At 43.3% G+C, this 16961-nt stretch overlaps 1 protein-coding gene across 2 annotated transcripts in view; it reads left to right on the top strand.

The window, feature by feature from the left end:
- The window catches only part of ctnnd2b (catenin (cadherin-associated protein), delta 2b), a 229446-nt gene that overhangs the window by 25799 nt on the left and 186686 nt on the right, over positions 1–16961 (top strand). For both annotated transcript variants that reach the window (XM_060932003.1, XM_060931995.1), the window contains exon 2: positions 9157–9290. In XM_060932003.1, coding sequence (XP_060787986.1) covers positions 9162–9290 — 129 coding nt within the window. In that variant the 5' untranslated portion in view covers positions 9157–9161. The remainder of the gene's footprint in view (positions 1–9156; positions 9291–16961) is intronic.

The following is a 16961-nucleotide window of genomic DNA, read 5'->3' as shown; positions in this document are numbered from 1 at the left end:
ATTTTCCATTTTCTATAATGATGCAGCTTGTAGAGCCCAGAAAGTTTCATTTATGGGCATAGAACAGTAGATTTTTTCCCTGGGTCTCAGTTCATTAGTGATATACAGCAGACTCTGGGCAGAATGTGAAGACAGTTGAAGTCAGCTTGTCTTTTTTTTTTCCCCACCTTTTTAGTTATTCACTATTCCAGGTGGCACAGTGGTGTAGTGGTTAGCACTGTTGCCTCACAGCAAGAAGGTTCTGGGTTCAAACCCAGTGGCCAGTGAGGGCCTTTCTGTGTGGAGTTTGCATGTTCTCCCCGTGTCCGCGTGGGTTTCCTCCGGGTGCTCCGGTTTCCCCCACAATCCAAAGACATGCAGGTTAGGTTAACTGGTGGCTCTAAATTGACCGTAGGTGTGAATGTGAGTGTGAATGGTTGTTTGTCTCTATAGCTGTGTTCACACTTATACCGGTACGAAAGTGGTATAACTGTATCGATACAAAGTATACCGGTACAGTTTAGTGCATCTGTCCACACTAGCGAGAAATGTTTGCGGTTTTCTTTCACGGTAGTTGAAATGCGCGTGCACGAAATGTTTCCGTGGTTACCGAGTAACTTCCTTCCGAGAATATGGCGGATGAAACAACGTGTGTGTGCTTTTTGTTGTCAAAAAGCTGGCATCGCTCGTCTCCCCAAAGCTCCAACAAACACATAACTTTGTCTTTGCTCCATGTAGCTCCACGGTCGTTTTGAGCCATTTTGACATTTTATTTACAGCTGGAAAGCACGTGCGTATTGTATTGTATGAATAACCCGGAAGAAGTAGGAATGGTTCATTGCGCATGCGCATTATATTTGTATCGATAAAGAACCGCTTCATCTGTCCACACTACAGCGAAGCGCTACAGTACCGATACTGTACCGGTACGAAACCCATACATTTGTGGGTTTCGTACCGATACAGTTATACCGCTACAGTACCGGTATAGTTGCTAGTGTGGACAGGTGTTGCGGTACGAAAGTAGTATCGTATCGGTACAAAATCCCTAGTGTGGACAGGGTATATGTGTCAGCCCTGTGATGACCTGGCGACTTGTCCAGGCTGTACCCCGCCTTTCGCCCGTAGTCAGCTGGGATACACTGCAAAAAACTGAAAACTGAATTTGAGGAGAAAATTACTTAATACTAGTGAAATTATCTTGCTGCATTGGCAGATATTTTTATTTGATAAGACATCTTGCAATAAGTTGGTTGCAATCTCAGAACTGATGTCTTGTATTCTTCTAATAGGAAATGTTAGATAGTTTCAACTATTTTCAAGATATTTTCACTTGCTAAGATATCATTTTTTGCAGTGTAGGCTCCAGCTTGCCCGCGACCCTGCACAGGATAAGTGGTTACGGATAATGGATGGCTGGATGGATGGATGGCCTATTCACTATTCCACAATCCCTCACTTTTATTTGCTCCTCACCACTGAAATGTAATTGGAGTGAAATTTCAGGCAGCCAATTTGTTTTTAACATTAATGTACAGAAAGTGTGGGGTGTTTGAGTCATTTACTGTCTGTAAATGTCTGACTGTGTGTAAATTTTGGACCTTAGCAAACACTTTCCTTAAAGCTAACAACCTGGCATTTTTAGCCATCTAGGGTTATTTCAGGTTGGCAGTGCCCTCGGTCTACTTTTATTAAAACTTGTTATGAAAACTATCTATTCAAAAAATGTAAATAGCGCTAATAAAGGGTAATAAAGATTGTTGTTGTTGTTGCTACATTTTTGCAGGCTACATATTCTTGTTAGGTTGGCTATTCCAATAGCAACTCTGGTTCCAGCTTCAGGGTTCCTGGTTCAGATCCAGAGCTCAGGTTACTGCCATTTACCCCTTTTCGACCAACAGGGAACAGGTTCCACTCTGGTTTGCGCATCACATTGTGAACCTTTCAGTGCAGAGTTTCTCATAAGCATTGCAGCACAAAGATCATCATTAGATGATAGTAGAGCGAGCGAGCAGCACAATGAACAATCTCTCTCCTAGTTTCTCTCCTAATACCCCTTTTCCACCAAATCAGTTCGAGGGCTGGTTCGGGGCCAGTGCTGGTGCTGGTTCACAACTCGTTCAACTTGCGAACTAGCTGAGAACCAGTTTGCTTTTCCATAGCTCGCGGTGCCACGTCATTATGTCGCTGTATACGTCATTACGTCGCTGTATACGTCAGTTACGTCGCTACGTTTGCTTAAACCTTGGCGTGAATATCGAAGCAAAAACAACACGGAAGAAGCAGCAGCAGCAACAACAACAATAATAATAATGGATGACTTCGCGTTTGTACAGCTGCTGCTTCTCGTCGCTTAAAAATGGCGACCTTTCGCGGTCTTGTTATTGTTGTTGGTCTTAACAACTCCGCCCCCCCCTCTGACGTAAGCGGTTCTTTTCTCTGGCCCAGCAGAGAGTTGGTGCTAGCCTGGAACCGGTTTTTCTGGCCCCAGAGCCAGTTCTTTGTCAGTGGAAACAGAAAACCCGGTTCCAAACTAAGCACTGGCCCCGAACCAGCTTTGGTGGAAAAGGGGCAAAAGATGCCCTTAGCATTAAGAGGCCTTTAGGAAACCCACCACAGAGCATTTCGACCGAAAATAAATTGGTTCAGCACCTGAAAAGTTGGTTTCCAGCTGGAAGCAAAATATACCGTAGCTGGTTTTCCCAGCGCGAACCATGACGATATCAGTGGGCGTGTCATTAGTTTGGAGAGGAAATGAAACGCAGCAATGGAGAACACAATGGAAAAGGATACATCACTCATACTCACTCACTCACTCACTCACTGTCCATTTTAATGTCTTCTTACACCACAGGTGTGTCAGACGATGCATGGCTTGACTGTAGTATCCTTCGACAATACTTTTGATCCCTCAGTAGTGAGGCCCCGCTCCCTTAAAGGGGAACTGAAGTCATTTTAAAACTTGCTTTGTTTCTTAATTAACGTGTTATTCAATTACGTTTTCGGTTTTAGTAACCTTATATCGTGACTCGTATTGGCATATTATATTACACTGATCGGCCTTTTCGGTTTTTAGCCGTGTTGAATGTAGTTCGTTTGGCCCACAGCAGGTGTTGCTTATCCGTGCGATCTTCACGAGACTTGTGCGAGACTTCAAACGTGAAGTGTCGGCGGCGCCATTTTGAAAACTGTTCACACAGCAGCCAAATCGCCATATCGTTCCAATTTAGATTAATTTTGAGATTTGCCAGCTTCATCAGTGATGGAGATTATTCCATACGACTTCCAACCAGGGGCGGCACGGTGGTGTAGTGGTTAGCGCTGTCGCCTCACAGCAAGAAGGTCCGGGTTCAAGCCCCGTGGCTGGCGAGGGCCTTTCTGTGTGGAGTTTGCATGTTCTCCCCGTGTCCGCGTGGGTTTCCTCCGGGTGCTCCGGTTTCCCCCACAGTCCAAAGACATGCAGGTTAGGTTAACTGGTGACTCTAAATTGACCGTAGGTGTGAATGGTTGTCTGTGTCTATGTGTCAGCCCTGTGATGACCTGGCGACTTGTCCAGGGTGTACCCCGCCTTTCGCCCGTAGTCAGCTGGGATAGGCTCCAGCTTGCCTGCGACCCTGTAGAACAGGATAAAGCGGCTACAGATAATGAGATGAGATGAGACTTCCAACCAGCGTGGAGTAGAGGAGAGTTGGAAAGACGACAGGATAAGGACTCGTCTGTCGCGCTGGTATTTACGTCATTACTGTCGCACAATTAAAACATGCCAGATCAGGCGGCTGGTGAGTTTTCAAAATAATAAATACATGCATGTATTTTTGTGATAAATCCATATTATACTGAGAGCATTTCCCACATAATCCTCACTAAGGTTTCGGACAGCACTACAAAATGGCATCTCCAGTATATAGTGCCCTATATAGTGAGTAGGAAGCGATTTCGGACACAGGTAAAACTTCCGGCTTGATTATGTCAGCATTTGAAGGAGGGCGCGTGCATCTTTTGACAATGTTGGCAGATGTTGGTCACTTTGATTTGCGCTGTACGTTTTACTTCCATCCTACGATGTCTTGCACAGGTCTCAGCGAATCTCGTTTACGGTCATTGCTTTGACATACGGACTGATATATTACAGAGCGTATTTCAAACACTCAGAACTCGCTATAGCAGCGACAAAATAGCTGTCAGAAATGCATTCCGATATTTAATAAAATGAGATAAATAGAATTGCCTTCAGTTTCCCTTTAAGCCCTGTGCGACTAGCTCTTTCCAGGTCTTGTGGGGCCTGCCCCTCTTTATCACACCTTCCACCTAGTGGGCCGTGATTCTTGCAGTCATTGTGGAATTGCGCTGCACGTAGCCAAACCACCGCAAACACCTATACCTGAGGTCAGCATCCTGGTCCAGATACAGCTTCAGAGAAAATGAAAAGAAAACAGATATCTGCAGTAATAGAACAAAAGTTCAGAGGTAATCAATGCATTTCACCATCTTGCTACTACTGTTTATTCCTGTTGTGCATTGTGCAATGCCCTCTGTTCATGTTGCGTCCTTGATTACAATGTTTCTGCTCAAAACTGGTGAAAACGTGGGCTGCTTCACTGCCTGGCACCAAGGTTCAAAGAATCCTGAATGGATCCGGTTCAAAAAGCGGTAATTGTGGAGTTTTGCATGCTCTCCCTGTGTCTACGTGGGTTTCTTCTGGGTTCTCCTCCCAAAAACAATGTCAGTAGGTGGACCGACCATAAATTTCTCCAAGTAGTGAACAAGTGTGTGTGTGTGCATGATGCTGTGATGGACTGAATTGGGATAGATGTCTGGCATGATTTGGGCCCACTTGTCCTCTTAAAGGGAAAGATCATAAATCATATCAGTACTTTGGATTGATCATTTTTATTCTATAATGAAACAGTTCCATTTTGATGGGAGTGGTCTCTTCCAGGGTGACAAGGGAATGAAGGGTCACTGAATGGGTTAATGTGTATGAAAATGATGTAAATCATGTGCGGTGGTCCTCAGATCTCAGCCTAATTGTTATAAAAATGTGGCGTACTGTATAGATGCAGTGAATTGACAAATTTATATTCAACGCATCTGGATTGGTGAATGCAGGCTAAATAAACAGCACGGTTCATTTTAATGATACAGCACACAATGTGCTTGTGTATGGTTTGGTTTCGAGTATGCACAAATCTGCAGAGGGTATAATGTTTGTTTGAGGCAGCCCCAGCACAAAGGAGCCATGGATGATGTAGCTATTTATCATGGGGGAAAAATGATCTGCTGTTCTGCTCAGGTGCTAAATGATTTACGCCATCGTATTTAAATACTACATGTTTAACATGCGTAGAAAAATGTATTTTTCTGCATTGTGTAGGCTCAATGCTTCTTTTTTTTTTATCGAGATAGTCCTCTGCTTAATATTCCTTGTGGACATTCTGTGTGTTATATTTATTTTTGATATTATCAATCAAGAGGCGGTGCATGATTAAAATTAGCATCGAGACGTGTAATCCATCAAGGCAACAGCTGGAGCTGTTATTAGTTAAAGCTGCCATGCTTAGACACATTCAAAATGATCACACTTAACTGGTGGCAAGGCATCAGTTTGACCTAGAAATGTCTGTGCGTCCCTGTGGACTACAAGGCGAGGAGAAGAGAGGTTTCTAACTCTGTAACATCTCACTTAATCTTCCTCGGTATATACATACATGGTGTGTTTTTCAGTAGTGTTTAAGAGCAGTTATGCAACTTACACTAGCAACCCTCACAGGTGCACTCATTCTGCACATAAGCGGCCATTTTCTGGGCTGATGCTTATTCTCGGGAGCTCGGGCTGGCATTTGGTAAGCTAATTGTGAAAAGAGGGGATGGTTAGAGGAAGGAGGAGGCAACAAGAAGAAGGTGGAGGAAAAGAGAAGGAAATGTAGAGGCAGGGAGAGGGGAATGGAGAGAGAGAGAGAGAGAGAGAGAGAGAGAGATGGTGTTAAATATCCAAGCACTTCAGTGAGGCTTTATTATCTTATGCACAGGCCACTGAATTTATGTCTGTATGAAAACTCATCGTATTGCAACAAATAGTCCCATCAGTGAGTAAGAACTGCGTTTGGGAAAAACACAGGGGAGCTGAAGGAGAAAATAAGAGAAGCACATACTAAGAAAGTGGAAGAAGAAAAAAAACAATGTGAAGAGACAGACTAAACCCTTTTCATGGGTAGAAATTTGTTATTTTTGTAGTTTTACCCTGTTTTAACTTCATTTTGTCCCATCTCAGCGTTCCTCTTGGGTTCTGGAAAATATTCTCCACTTTTTCCCTTGAAAAATCAAGTCAAAGAAGTATTCTTCACTTTTTAAGAACAACAATAACAACTTTATTCATCACACATACACTTGCGAAAGTCCTCTCTGCATTTAACCCATCTGAAGCAGTGAACACACATGTGAGCAATGAGCACACACATATACCCAGTGGGCAGCCATGCTAACAGCGCCCGGGGAGCAGTTGGGGGTTAGATGCCTCGCTCAAGGGCACCTCAGCCTAAGGCCGCCCCATGTTAACCTAACTGCATGTCTTTGGACTGTGGGGGAAACCCACACAGACATGGGGAGAACATGCAAACTCCATACAGAAAGGACCCTGTCAGCCACTGGGCTCGAACTCAGAACCTTCTTGCTGTGAGGCAACAGTATTAACTGCTACACCGCCGTGCCGCCCCGTGGTGTAGTCTGTATTTTTTCTTAGTTACCGACTTATCAAAGTGGACTTAATACCAACCAAATTGGCACAATTCAAATATTTGTACTGTGCAGTTCGCTCTATTACATATAAAATTTGGGCTTCACTCCAGCATACCGGTATAAGAAAGACTTGGTTTTGGGCAGCCTGTACACCATCAAACTAAAATAAACCTCTTTAGTTTGAGCTTACTGAAGGTTATTTTAGCATGGAATTATTCAAAAGCTGTATTAGGACTCCCTTTAGCCTTTACTTCAACAGAACACTTGATTTATAATTGAACAGAGTCGAGAATGATCTTGGAACAACCAACAGTGAAGGAATCCAATTTTCCCATTGATTTATGAACCAAACACAGAATGACACCGTGTTTTTCATCATGCATTAGCGACGGGGACTTAACACACCACGCTGCCCGAAACATAGCTCCCTTAAGTCTCTTGCCGGCTGACAGCACTTTCACTTTGGCATTTTTTACTGACCTCTGTCTTACTAACACTGTCCTATGTGCTCGGGGATGGTAGGGGCTCTGAATTTGCCTCCCTGTGGCTGTTTCGGCTCTTAAATCATCTTCAGTGCTTGAAGAAGCCCAAAAAACTTCACCAGCTTAGCCTGCGCCTTTGTTTGGTTCACACCAGGCTGATTAAGATACACTGCGATTGGTCAAAAGTTTGGCGCTCATTTGGTCATTATGTGTGGTTGATTTTTATTGGTCACAAGCACGTGCTCATTGTTTACACTCTGGCTTCCCGCCGTCTCTTCACTGGGGTTGGATTTCGGCAAACAGAGGGATTTGTGGAGGGATTCCTATAAAAGATCATTTATGATAATGATATGGATGACCGATACATTCATCAGTGTGGCAAGTGCTAGTAATTTTCTCTTCGTCACTGATGGATTATGTTTGTCATTGACGAGTGTGATGAGCGCCAGCGGGAATCCTGCTATCTGTTAGCTACATGTTGTCCAATATTACCAAACGGAGAAAGAAGGGGATCACATGCTTCCTGTGAGATGTGAAGTCACTTTTTAAACTACTGCCTGAGTAAAATCTTAAGGCTGGTTAATAGATTCCCTTTCTCACTACAGATATAGCCCTATTCCATATACATAAGCAAACAGGGGCACAGTGGTGCAGTGGTTAGCTCTGTCGCCTCTGGGTTCACACTTCACAGCCAACTATGGCTTTTCCGTATAGAGTTTGCAAGCTCTCCCTGTGCCAGCATGGGTTTCTTTCAGGTGCGGTTTCCTCCCAAAGTCCAAAGACATGCAGATTCGGCAGTGTCGAACCGTTACTATTAGAGCTGGGACTTCAGCTCAGACAAAACTTAGACAGACACAACAAAAAAGCAACAGAGCAAAGGATTTTGCAATGTATTAGCGGCAAGCTGCCAGGTAGCTTTGTTGTGTGTAGATGTCAGTGTTGATTTTAAAAGTAACTAAGTAAATTACATCGGGAAATGAATACTTAAATATGAGTGAAAAATACCATGGTGAGCGTGCATGGAAGAAGAGTCTGGAGACAGAAATCTTAGGTTCTCGGTCGTTAGCCTGTGCTACTTGCTCTCCATAGCACTGGCTTGACCGCTTTATTAGCATTCATTAACACTACTGATGAACACTACACCAGCTAGAAGGTGACTTCAGTGCTGCGCTGATGGTGCCGACTCACGGTTAAGCTCGCGTTGGCCTTCGAGAAGGCCTAGGACGATAAATTTTTGGTTCCTCCCACTATTAATCAAAATCTGATTGGTTAATTCATCTGTCAATTCCTACATAAACATACACTGCCATGGCCTTCTGTCCCAGCAATGAAGTCCTAACCAGTGAGTGAGCCAGCTCTAAAATCTTCTCAGCCTGGAGACAGCAAACAAAAAAATCTCATTGGATAACTCTATTTTAATGTTTTCAGGACAGCAAATTTGATAGAAAATGAGGCCATTAGAATTCGAAGAGAATCATTATAATGAAATTATGAAATAATGAAAGAAATTAAATATAACATTTGAAAGGCTGATATGTTTGGGCCTTCTCTGAAGACCTAGAAGGCCCTGACGGTCCCTTTCTATTATTAGGTCAACTGGCTACTCTAACTTGCCCATAGGTGTGAGTGTGAATGTGAACGGCTGTTCGTCACTGTGTTAGCCCTGTGATAGATTGGTGACCTGTCCAGGATGTACCCCGCCTCCTGAAGTCAGCTGGGATCGGTGACCCTGACAGATAAGTGGTGTAGATAATGGATGGATGAGCAAACAGAAGAATCCCATCTCTTCAACCCAAAGCCCTGGCTACTTATGCTCTTTTGGGCTGTGATATCACCAAGATTTGAATTTGCATCAGATCTTAATAGGGGACATGCTTAGACCATTAACCCCCTTCTGCATACTTTTAAAAGATTACATATTCCTCTTGAAGTGATTATAAAATGTGTTGCTTTTTTGTAGGAGTAATGCCAGTTCCAGACCAGTCCTGTGACAGTGAGAACTCCAACATGCTGAGCCCAGTACTAAACGCCTCCAATGGGGATGGATCTGAGACAGAGACGACCTCCGCCATCCTGGCCTCCGTCAAGGAGCAGGTCATTCAGTTTAAATGGCTTAACTGGCTTTATGAACAACTCCACCACAAAACATCTTTCATTGGTTGTCCATTCCTGTGTACTGCACTGAACACTCATGTGCATTGCTTATCTCCAGGCACTGGGATTAGCCATATTAACCATGCATAGTGTCCAACCAAAGCATTCAGCACCTTGTCACTTTATTTTCAAACATGTTTTGAATAAACCCCCAAATTATCCAAGCTGTCATTGCATGTTGTAAATAGTAATTATGTGGGCCATACCATTCTTGAAGACCCATAAGCACATGCGGCATCAAGTTTACAAGATGCAAATAGCACTTGAGTGGGTGTGTGACTGTGTGTCTGCATGGTGCCCTGCACTGAACTTGGGTCCCATATAGGCTTTGCAGCATAAAGTGATGATAAATGAATGAATATTTTACAGTATACAGTAATACAGTATTGTACACTCACCACTTTAAAGAGGACATGTCCTACACTTTTCAATTATTTTAGCAGTGTGAAGCTCCATATTTAAGAGAATATAGTAAAGACATGATTTTTGACGGATTTTGCGACCGTATGACGTCCATACAGACATCGTACACGTACCACTGCAGGGAACCTGATCGTAAGTGCAAGACAACGTATCTCATAAACACTTGACCACTTGACAACGAAATTTGTATCTTTATTGACATAAGATAGATGGGATTTTATCCAGTGCTTATTTTTATTTAAAAAATATTGTGGGATTATTTACTAACACATTTTACTCTCATCGGGAGCACCGCTTCTACGCAGTGCCTAAATATATATTTAGTATAAATATGGAGACGATTATAGGAAATCTCATGCACTGATTGGTTGAGAAATTCAAACTATTTCTCAATAATCACCTTAAGTGTCTCGGCAAAATGGCGCCAATCGCTTTGTCACCGTAAGCCAAGTCAAGTCAAGTTTATTTGTATAGCGCTTTTAACAATAAACATTGTCACAAAGCAGCTTTACAGAATTTGAACAACTTAAAATATGAGCTAATTTTATCCCTAATCTATCCCCAACGAGCAAGCCTGTAGCGATGGTGGCAAGGAAAAACTCCCTCAGACGACATGAGGAAGAAACCTCGAGAGGAACCAGACTCAAAAGGGAACCCATCCCCATCCGGGCAACAACAGACAACATGACTAACATTAACAGTCCTAACATAAAGTCAGCTTCGTTGATGCTATAAACCCCCACCCACGGAAACCCGAGCGCAAAACCATTCACAACAACCGCAGTCCCAAAGTCAGCAAGTCAACTGCAGTCCTAAAGTCAGCAAGTCAACTACAGTCCCCAGCCACAAAAGCACCACTGCAAGAGTCCAGAGCGTCCTCTAGGTGCGACCCCCAACTGTCCACATGGGGCCGTCCTCCAAAAGAGCGATGCGATGAGACTCCAACCAGACACAGGGCACCAGGATGGATCAGGCAGGTCCGAGGAGCAGAAGAGGCCAGCATCTCGATACCAAGACCGACATGTAACTTAGAGGGACAGATTTGGGGGGGGGGGGGAGAAAACACAGGTTGTTAGGTATGCCCAATGTCACCTGAATAAGTAGGAACAGTATACATATTGCACTGAGTACAAGCAGGGACTCCGGCAACTAACTATGACAGCATAACTAAAAGGGGAGAGCCAGAAGGTAACACAGGCATGAGGGAGCGCCGGGACATAAAGCAGCAGCCACTACACCGTCAACAAACTCGAGCGAGCAAGCGAGTGGGGACTGACAGCATCCATACATCCCAGTTTACCAAAACACTCTGTCTGAGGACCCTCCAGATCTACTCCTTTACCTCATAAACACCATTAACACAAGGCTTGACTAAACAGATATGTTTTCAGCCTCGACTTAAACACTGAGACTGTGTCTGATTCCCGAATATTACTTGGAAGGCTGTTCCATAACTGTGGGGCTTTGTAAGAAAAGGCTCTGCCCCCTGATGCAGCCTTCACTGTACGAGGTACCAGCAGATAGCCTGCACCTTTTGATCTAAGTAGGCATGGCGGGTCATAGAGGAGCAGAAGTTCACTCTGGTGCGAGACCATTCAGTGCTTTAAAGGTCAATAGTAGTATTTTATAATCAATACGAAGTTTGATTGGGAGCCAATGCAGTGTGGATAAGACAGGGGTGATGTGGTCATATTTTCTAGTTCTAGTAAGGACTCTTGCTGAGTAAGCGAGGAAGAATTACAAATGATGAAAGAAAATGCTGTTCCTAAAAGCACTAAGGATGCTACAAAGTTTGGTCTCAAACTATTCAAAGGTAAGGTGGAATTGTGATTTATTTTATCGATTTCAAAACAAAGTATTTTAATGTGACTCGCATGCATACAGACATTACATTTGCATGCCGCTTTTGAAGATTGAAATAAATGATTTTTTAAAAATAATCACCTGTGTCTCACTCACTTCTTCCAGCTTGTCCCACTTATGTGTCTAGGGTCACCGCCATGTGGACCCTATTGATCCACATGTCATATGAATTGGAGCATAATTTTACACCACATGCCCTTCCTGCCACAGCCCTCCCATTTCCGGGTTTGGGAAACAACTATTCTCACACACACACAATTTAGAATAGCCAATTAAGCTAACTTCATGTCTTTGAGGGGAAACAAGAGCACCTGAAGGAAACAGAAAGGCCTCCGCTGACCACGAATTCAGAACCTTCTTGCTGTGAGGTAGCAGTGCTAATCACTGCACCACCATGCAGCCAAATAATCACCTGTGTATTTATACTAAAACAATTATCCACCTCAGGCTCAGTGAATAATTGTTAAATATTATATTATTACCTGAGATACGTTCATAAAATTTGCTATTTTTTTTTAATTGAAAAAAACACCTTGGTTCTTTTTTCTCATGCCATTTTAGCACTCTGATTGACATCTTTAAACAAGAACACTGTCAGGCACACCCTTGCCACCAAAATGTGGGGAATCGAAGCTAAACTCTGAGAGGCAAACAATTGCTTGTGTGCCAGGATTACAGTTTTTCATGCATGAACCCGAGTCAGAAGAGGAAAATTAAGGAGCAGACACCGCACCAGTGCCACAACCCTGAATACAGAGGCTGTTGAGGATAAGGGTACAGCCCAGCGCAAGATTTATACCCTCCACTCCAGATTTTCAAGGGCCAGCGAGGCTCATCGGACGCTTTGGAAGAATATGCTGACTCAGGTCTTCTTTTGTGCATCCTGGAACAGCACACTTACTCTTTCTCCTCAACATCTCCACTTGTTCCTTCCAGCTATCATTTGCTGAGTAGTTAGGTTGATGGCTCCATCTTCTTGATTCATATCGCTATGGGTGGTCATATGTTTGCCAGTGTATTTACAAGGGAAAACAAGTCAAATGTTCCATCACTGGGGATCAGTGATACACAGGACATCCCACAGTTAGTTATTCAAGAAGTAGGCATTCTCAAACAACTACAGAACCTATCGCCAAATAAGGCAGCGGGACCAGATCAGTTACCCCCTTGGTTTTTGAAAATGTTTGCGTCAAAAATAGCACCCATACTTACAGACCTATTCCAGTCATCAGTTGACCAGGGACTAATACCACATCAGTGGAAGGAAGCAGCAAACATCTATGCAATATTCAAGAAGGGAGACAAGTCTGCACCAGACAGCTACAGACCCATTTCATTGACTAGTGTTACATGTAATATACTGGAACACATTATACATTCCCATATCATGGATCATTTTGAGAAGACCGGAATACTTGTGAACTCACAACATAGATTTAGATCAAAACGTTCTACAGAAACACAGTTCGTTGTTCCCGTAGACAACATCTCAAGAGCACTTGATAAGGGAAAGTCAATGCACATGGCAATATTGGACTTTTCAAAAGCTTTTGATAAGATGCCCCATGAACGTCTCCTGGAGAAACTGGATTACTATGAGATCAGAAACAATCTTCACCAATGGGTCAGACACTTCCTGACACATTGGATATAGAGGGTGGCCTGTGAAGGGAACATCTTTTCTGAAGAGGAAGTACTTTTAGCAGGTGTACCGCAAGGCACAGTCCTTGGGCCGTTGTTGTTCCTGGTATACATAAAGGATCTCCCAGACCACCTACATTGTCAAACAAGACTCTTTGCAGATGACTGCCTTGTATACACAACAGTCACAGGAGAAGAGGATATGATCTATCTGCAAGCAGACTTGAAATCCCTCGAATTATGGCAGGACACATGGAAGATGATCTTCAACCTAGCAAAATGCTCAGTCATGGTAATCTCAAACAAGAAAAAACACTGACTGGAGACTATGCCTTCTGTAGACAAATCCTTCACCATGCAAGGTTGCAACCATATCTAGGAGTAAACCTGGACAATAAACTTTCATGGGGGGAACAAGTGGATAACACTGTCACTAAAGAAAATCATACACTGGGGTTCCTGAAGATGAACCTCTGGTTCTGCCCCTAGGAAGTGAAAACCACAGTGTGCTTGACATTAGTCAGACCACATTTGGAATACGCAACACGTGCTTGGAACCCATATAAGACGGGGCATATTGATAAACTGGAAGCACTACAAAGGAAAGCAGCACACTTTTGCACAGGGAAATACACAAGGGATGGCAATGACACCCAAATGCTGACAGAACTGCACTGGAAACAAGGAGGGCAAGAAGTAGATTAGCCATGTTGTACAAAATTCAAAACGGAATAGCAGCAATAAAAACAGACAAACACTTAACTTACTCACAAGTAAAGAGAACAAGAAAGAAGAATGACGAACAAATAAAAATTCCATTTGCCAAGACGGACACCTACAAAAATTCCTTTTTTCAGAGGACAAGCAGGGACTGGAATAAACTTGATAACACTATAGTCAATGTACCCACCTTGGACAGTTTCAAGAGAGCTCTGACAGCACTCTAGTACGCACAGGGTTTACATTAAGTTGGTGATATGCAGAGTACTGCCCTGCCGACTAAATGTTCAGAAGGTTCAGAAGAAGAAGGTTAATGGTGAGGTTGGGGGGGTTCCATAAAAATGAGAGGAGATTCTACATAAGAAGCATGCACTTTTGTAATTGGCTTGTTCATTCCGTCTGTCTTCTTTCTTTGAACATTACAGACTGGGGAGGTAACAGTCCACTTTGAAAGGCCCAGTAGGTCCCTAAGGTTAACCTCGGGTCTCCCCACTGGATCCCAAAGGTAGGGGTAGAGGGGGAATCTATTAAATAGTGTGCATAGTAAGCCTACTAATGCAGAGTAAAGTCAGTTACACTACAAAATGCTATCAAATAAACCACAGTTCATTCATAATATCATGAGTATATAGTTTCACAGATATAGTGTTGCATTTTTTTCTGTTTTTTGCAAAATCATTAAGAATAATATAAAACCATTCTACACACCACCAGGGTGAATTGTTTAGTCTTTTGACTCTCGGTTGCCAGTGTTGTGTGATGGGCAATGTAGTGATGTTCTGGTGTCAAATCAACACAAATGGATAAGAAAAAGTCTAGGGTCAGCCATCAGGTGCCCACTTTAGGAAAAAAAGAGGAAAGAGGAAGAGGAGAAACATGCAAAAAAATAAAGGTATGCAGCTGTCATCTCTTTGATTATAATATTATGCATGTAATGAAATAGCCTGGTAGAATAGTTATGTTTGTTCGCCTATGCTGCTTGCTATGCTATTGCACATAGGATGACAATATTCCGTTTTATGTCCAACTAGTTTCCATAATATTGGATGTAATTTCACACAGTTTCATCATGATGTGTACAATGCATTAAAAATCTAACAAGCACCCATCCATCCATCCATCCATCCATCCATCTTCTACCGCTTATCTGGATCCGGGTTGCGAGGGTAGCAGGCTAAGCAGAGCAGCCTCCCTTGCCACCTCCACCAGCTTTTCCGGGGGAATACCAAGGCATTTCCAGGCCAGCTGAGAGATGTCATCTCTTCAGTGTGTCCTGGGTCTGCCACAGGGTCTCCTCCTGGTGGGGCATGCCCAGAAAACTTCCCTTGGGAGGCATCCAGGGGGCATCCTAACAAGGTGCCCAAACCACCTCAACTGACTCCTTTTGATGCGGAGGAGCAGCGGTTCTACTCCGAGTCTCTCCTGAATGACCAAGCTTCTCACCCTGTCTCTATGGGACCGAAAGAATGAGATCGCAGATACAAGCGGTAGAAATGAGTTTTCGCCACAGGGTGGCTGGGCTCTCCCTTAGAGATCTAACAAGCACATTTATTCTAATAATTCTGATTCTTTTTCCATCCGTCCATTATCTGTAGCTGTTTATCCTGTCCTACAGGGTTGCAGGCAAGCTGAAGCCTATCCCAGCTGACTATGGGCGAGAGGCGGGGTACACCCTGGACAAGTTGCCAGGTTATCGCAGGGCTGACACAGAGACAAACAACCATTCACACTCACAGTCAATTTAGACCCACCAGTTAACCTAACCTGCATGTCTTTGGACTGTGGGGGAAACCGGAGCACCCGGAGGAAACCCACTCAGACACGGGGAGAACATGCAAACTCCACACAGAAAGGCCCTCACTGGCTGCTGGGCTCGAACCCAGGACCTTCTTGCTGTGAGGCGACAGTGCTAACCACTACACCACCGTGCCGCCCCTGATACTTTTTCATTTGTATTTATTTATTGCAATTTGTTTCTATTTATCTTTGTTACTTCTTCTTGATATTTATATTACTTATTTTTGTATAGATTTTTAATATTCATATAATTTTTAATGTTAATGAGGGGTGCTGGGGGATGGGGGTGATGAAGGGGGGAGGGGTCACCCAGGGTACCATACAAGCTGAAACCGCCACTGGGCCAGTGAGTGTATACTGCATGCAGGTGTTTGACAATGGTGTGAATGCAGGAAGGGAGGATCACAATGAGTGACATACATAAATTATTTACATAAATAGAGAGAAACGTGGTGTAATATATAATGTGTTAGGTTCCAATTATTTTGTGTACTGTTAATAGTAGTATGGGAAGTAGCATTGGAACAGTAAGGCCAGTTCTTTTGTTTTTGCTGTGCACTGATGGTTCGAAAGATGAATATGAGACAATAGATCAGATTTTTTTTCCCCGTTTGTCTCTGAAACCACCTGTCTGTAGGACAGATATAGCCACCATGTTACTCATCAGCTGATGTCACAGATCACTTAATTGGCATGATTACTCATTGTCTGTTGTTCATAAAGTGATCATAAATTATAGCTGTTTTTGGGTGACATCACCCAACAACACTGGAGTGGGTTGCAAGTTTGTGGGAATATACAGTATATGGAGCCGGTGATACTATCTGGCATTTCTCATGTACTGAGAAGTGAAGCACACATTTATGTGTCAGGATGTTTTGAAGCCTTATTCAAACACATCTAAAGCCGTACAGAGTTTGAATTGATTATGACAAGGTTTCCACTTCTTGTCCTTGTTTAGCTTGCTCTACCTCTTTTAACCACAGAGCTGAGGAAAAAAACTGACACACTCCCAGGGTTTGGAAATGACATGGGGAATGGTAAAGTAGGCCACAGCCATAGGCTGCTCTGGGCCAGTCTGATAGCTTTCTTATTAGAGAAAAGATTTTTTTTTTTAATGTCAGCCATATTATTCTGCTGCAGGCCTCAAATTTTCTGTCTGTGGCT

The sequence above is a fragment of the Neoarius graeffei genome, chromosome 1, assembly GCF_027579695.1.
Source record: "Neoarius graeffei isolate fNeoGra1 chromosome 1, fNeoGra1.pri, whole genome shotgun sequence".
NCBI lineage: Eukaryota > Metazoa > Chordata > Actinopteri > Siluriformes > Ariidae > Neoarius > Neoarius graeffei.
This window is presented reverse-complemented; position numbering and strand designations above follow the sequence as displayed.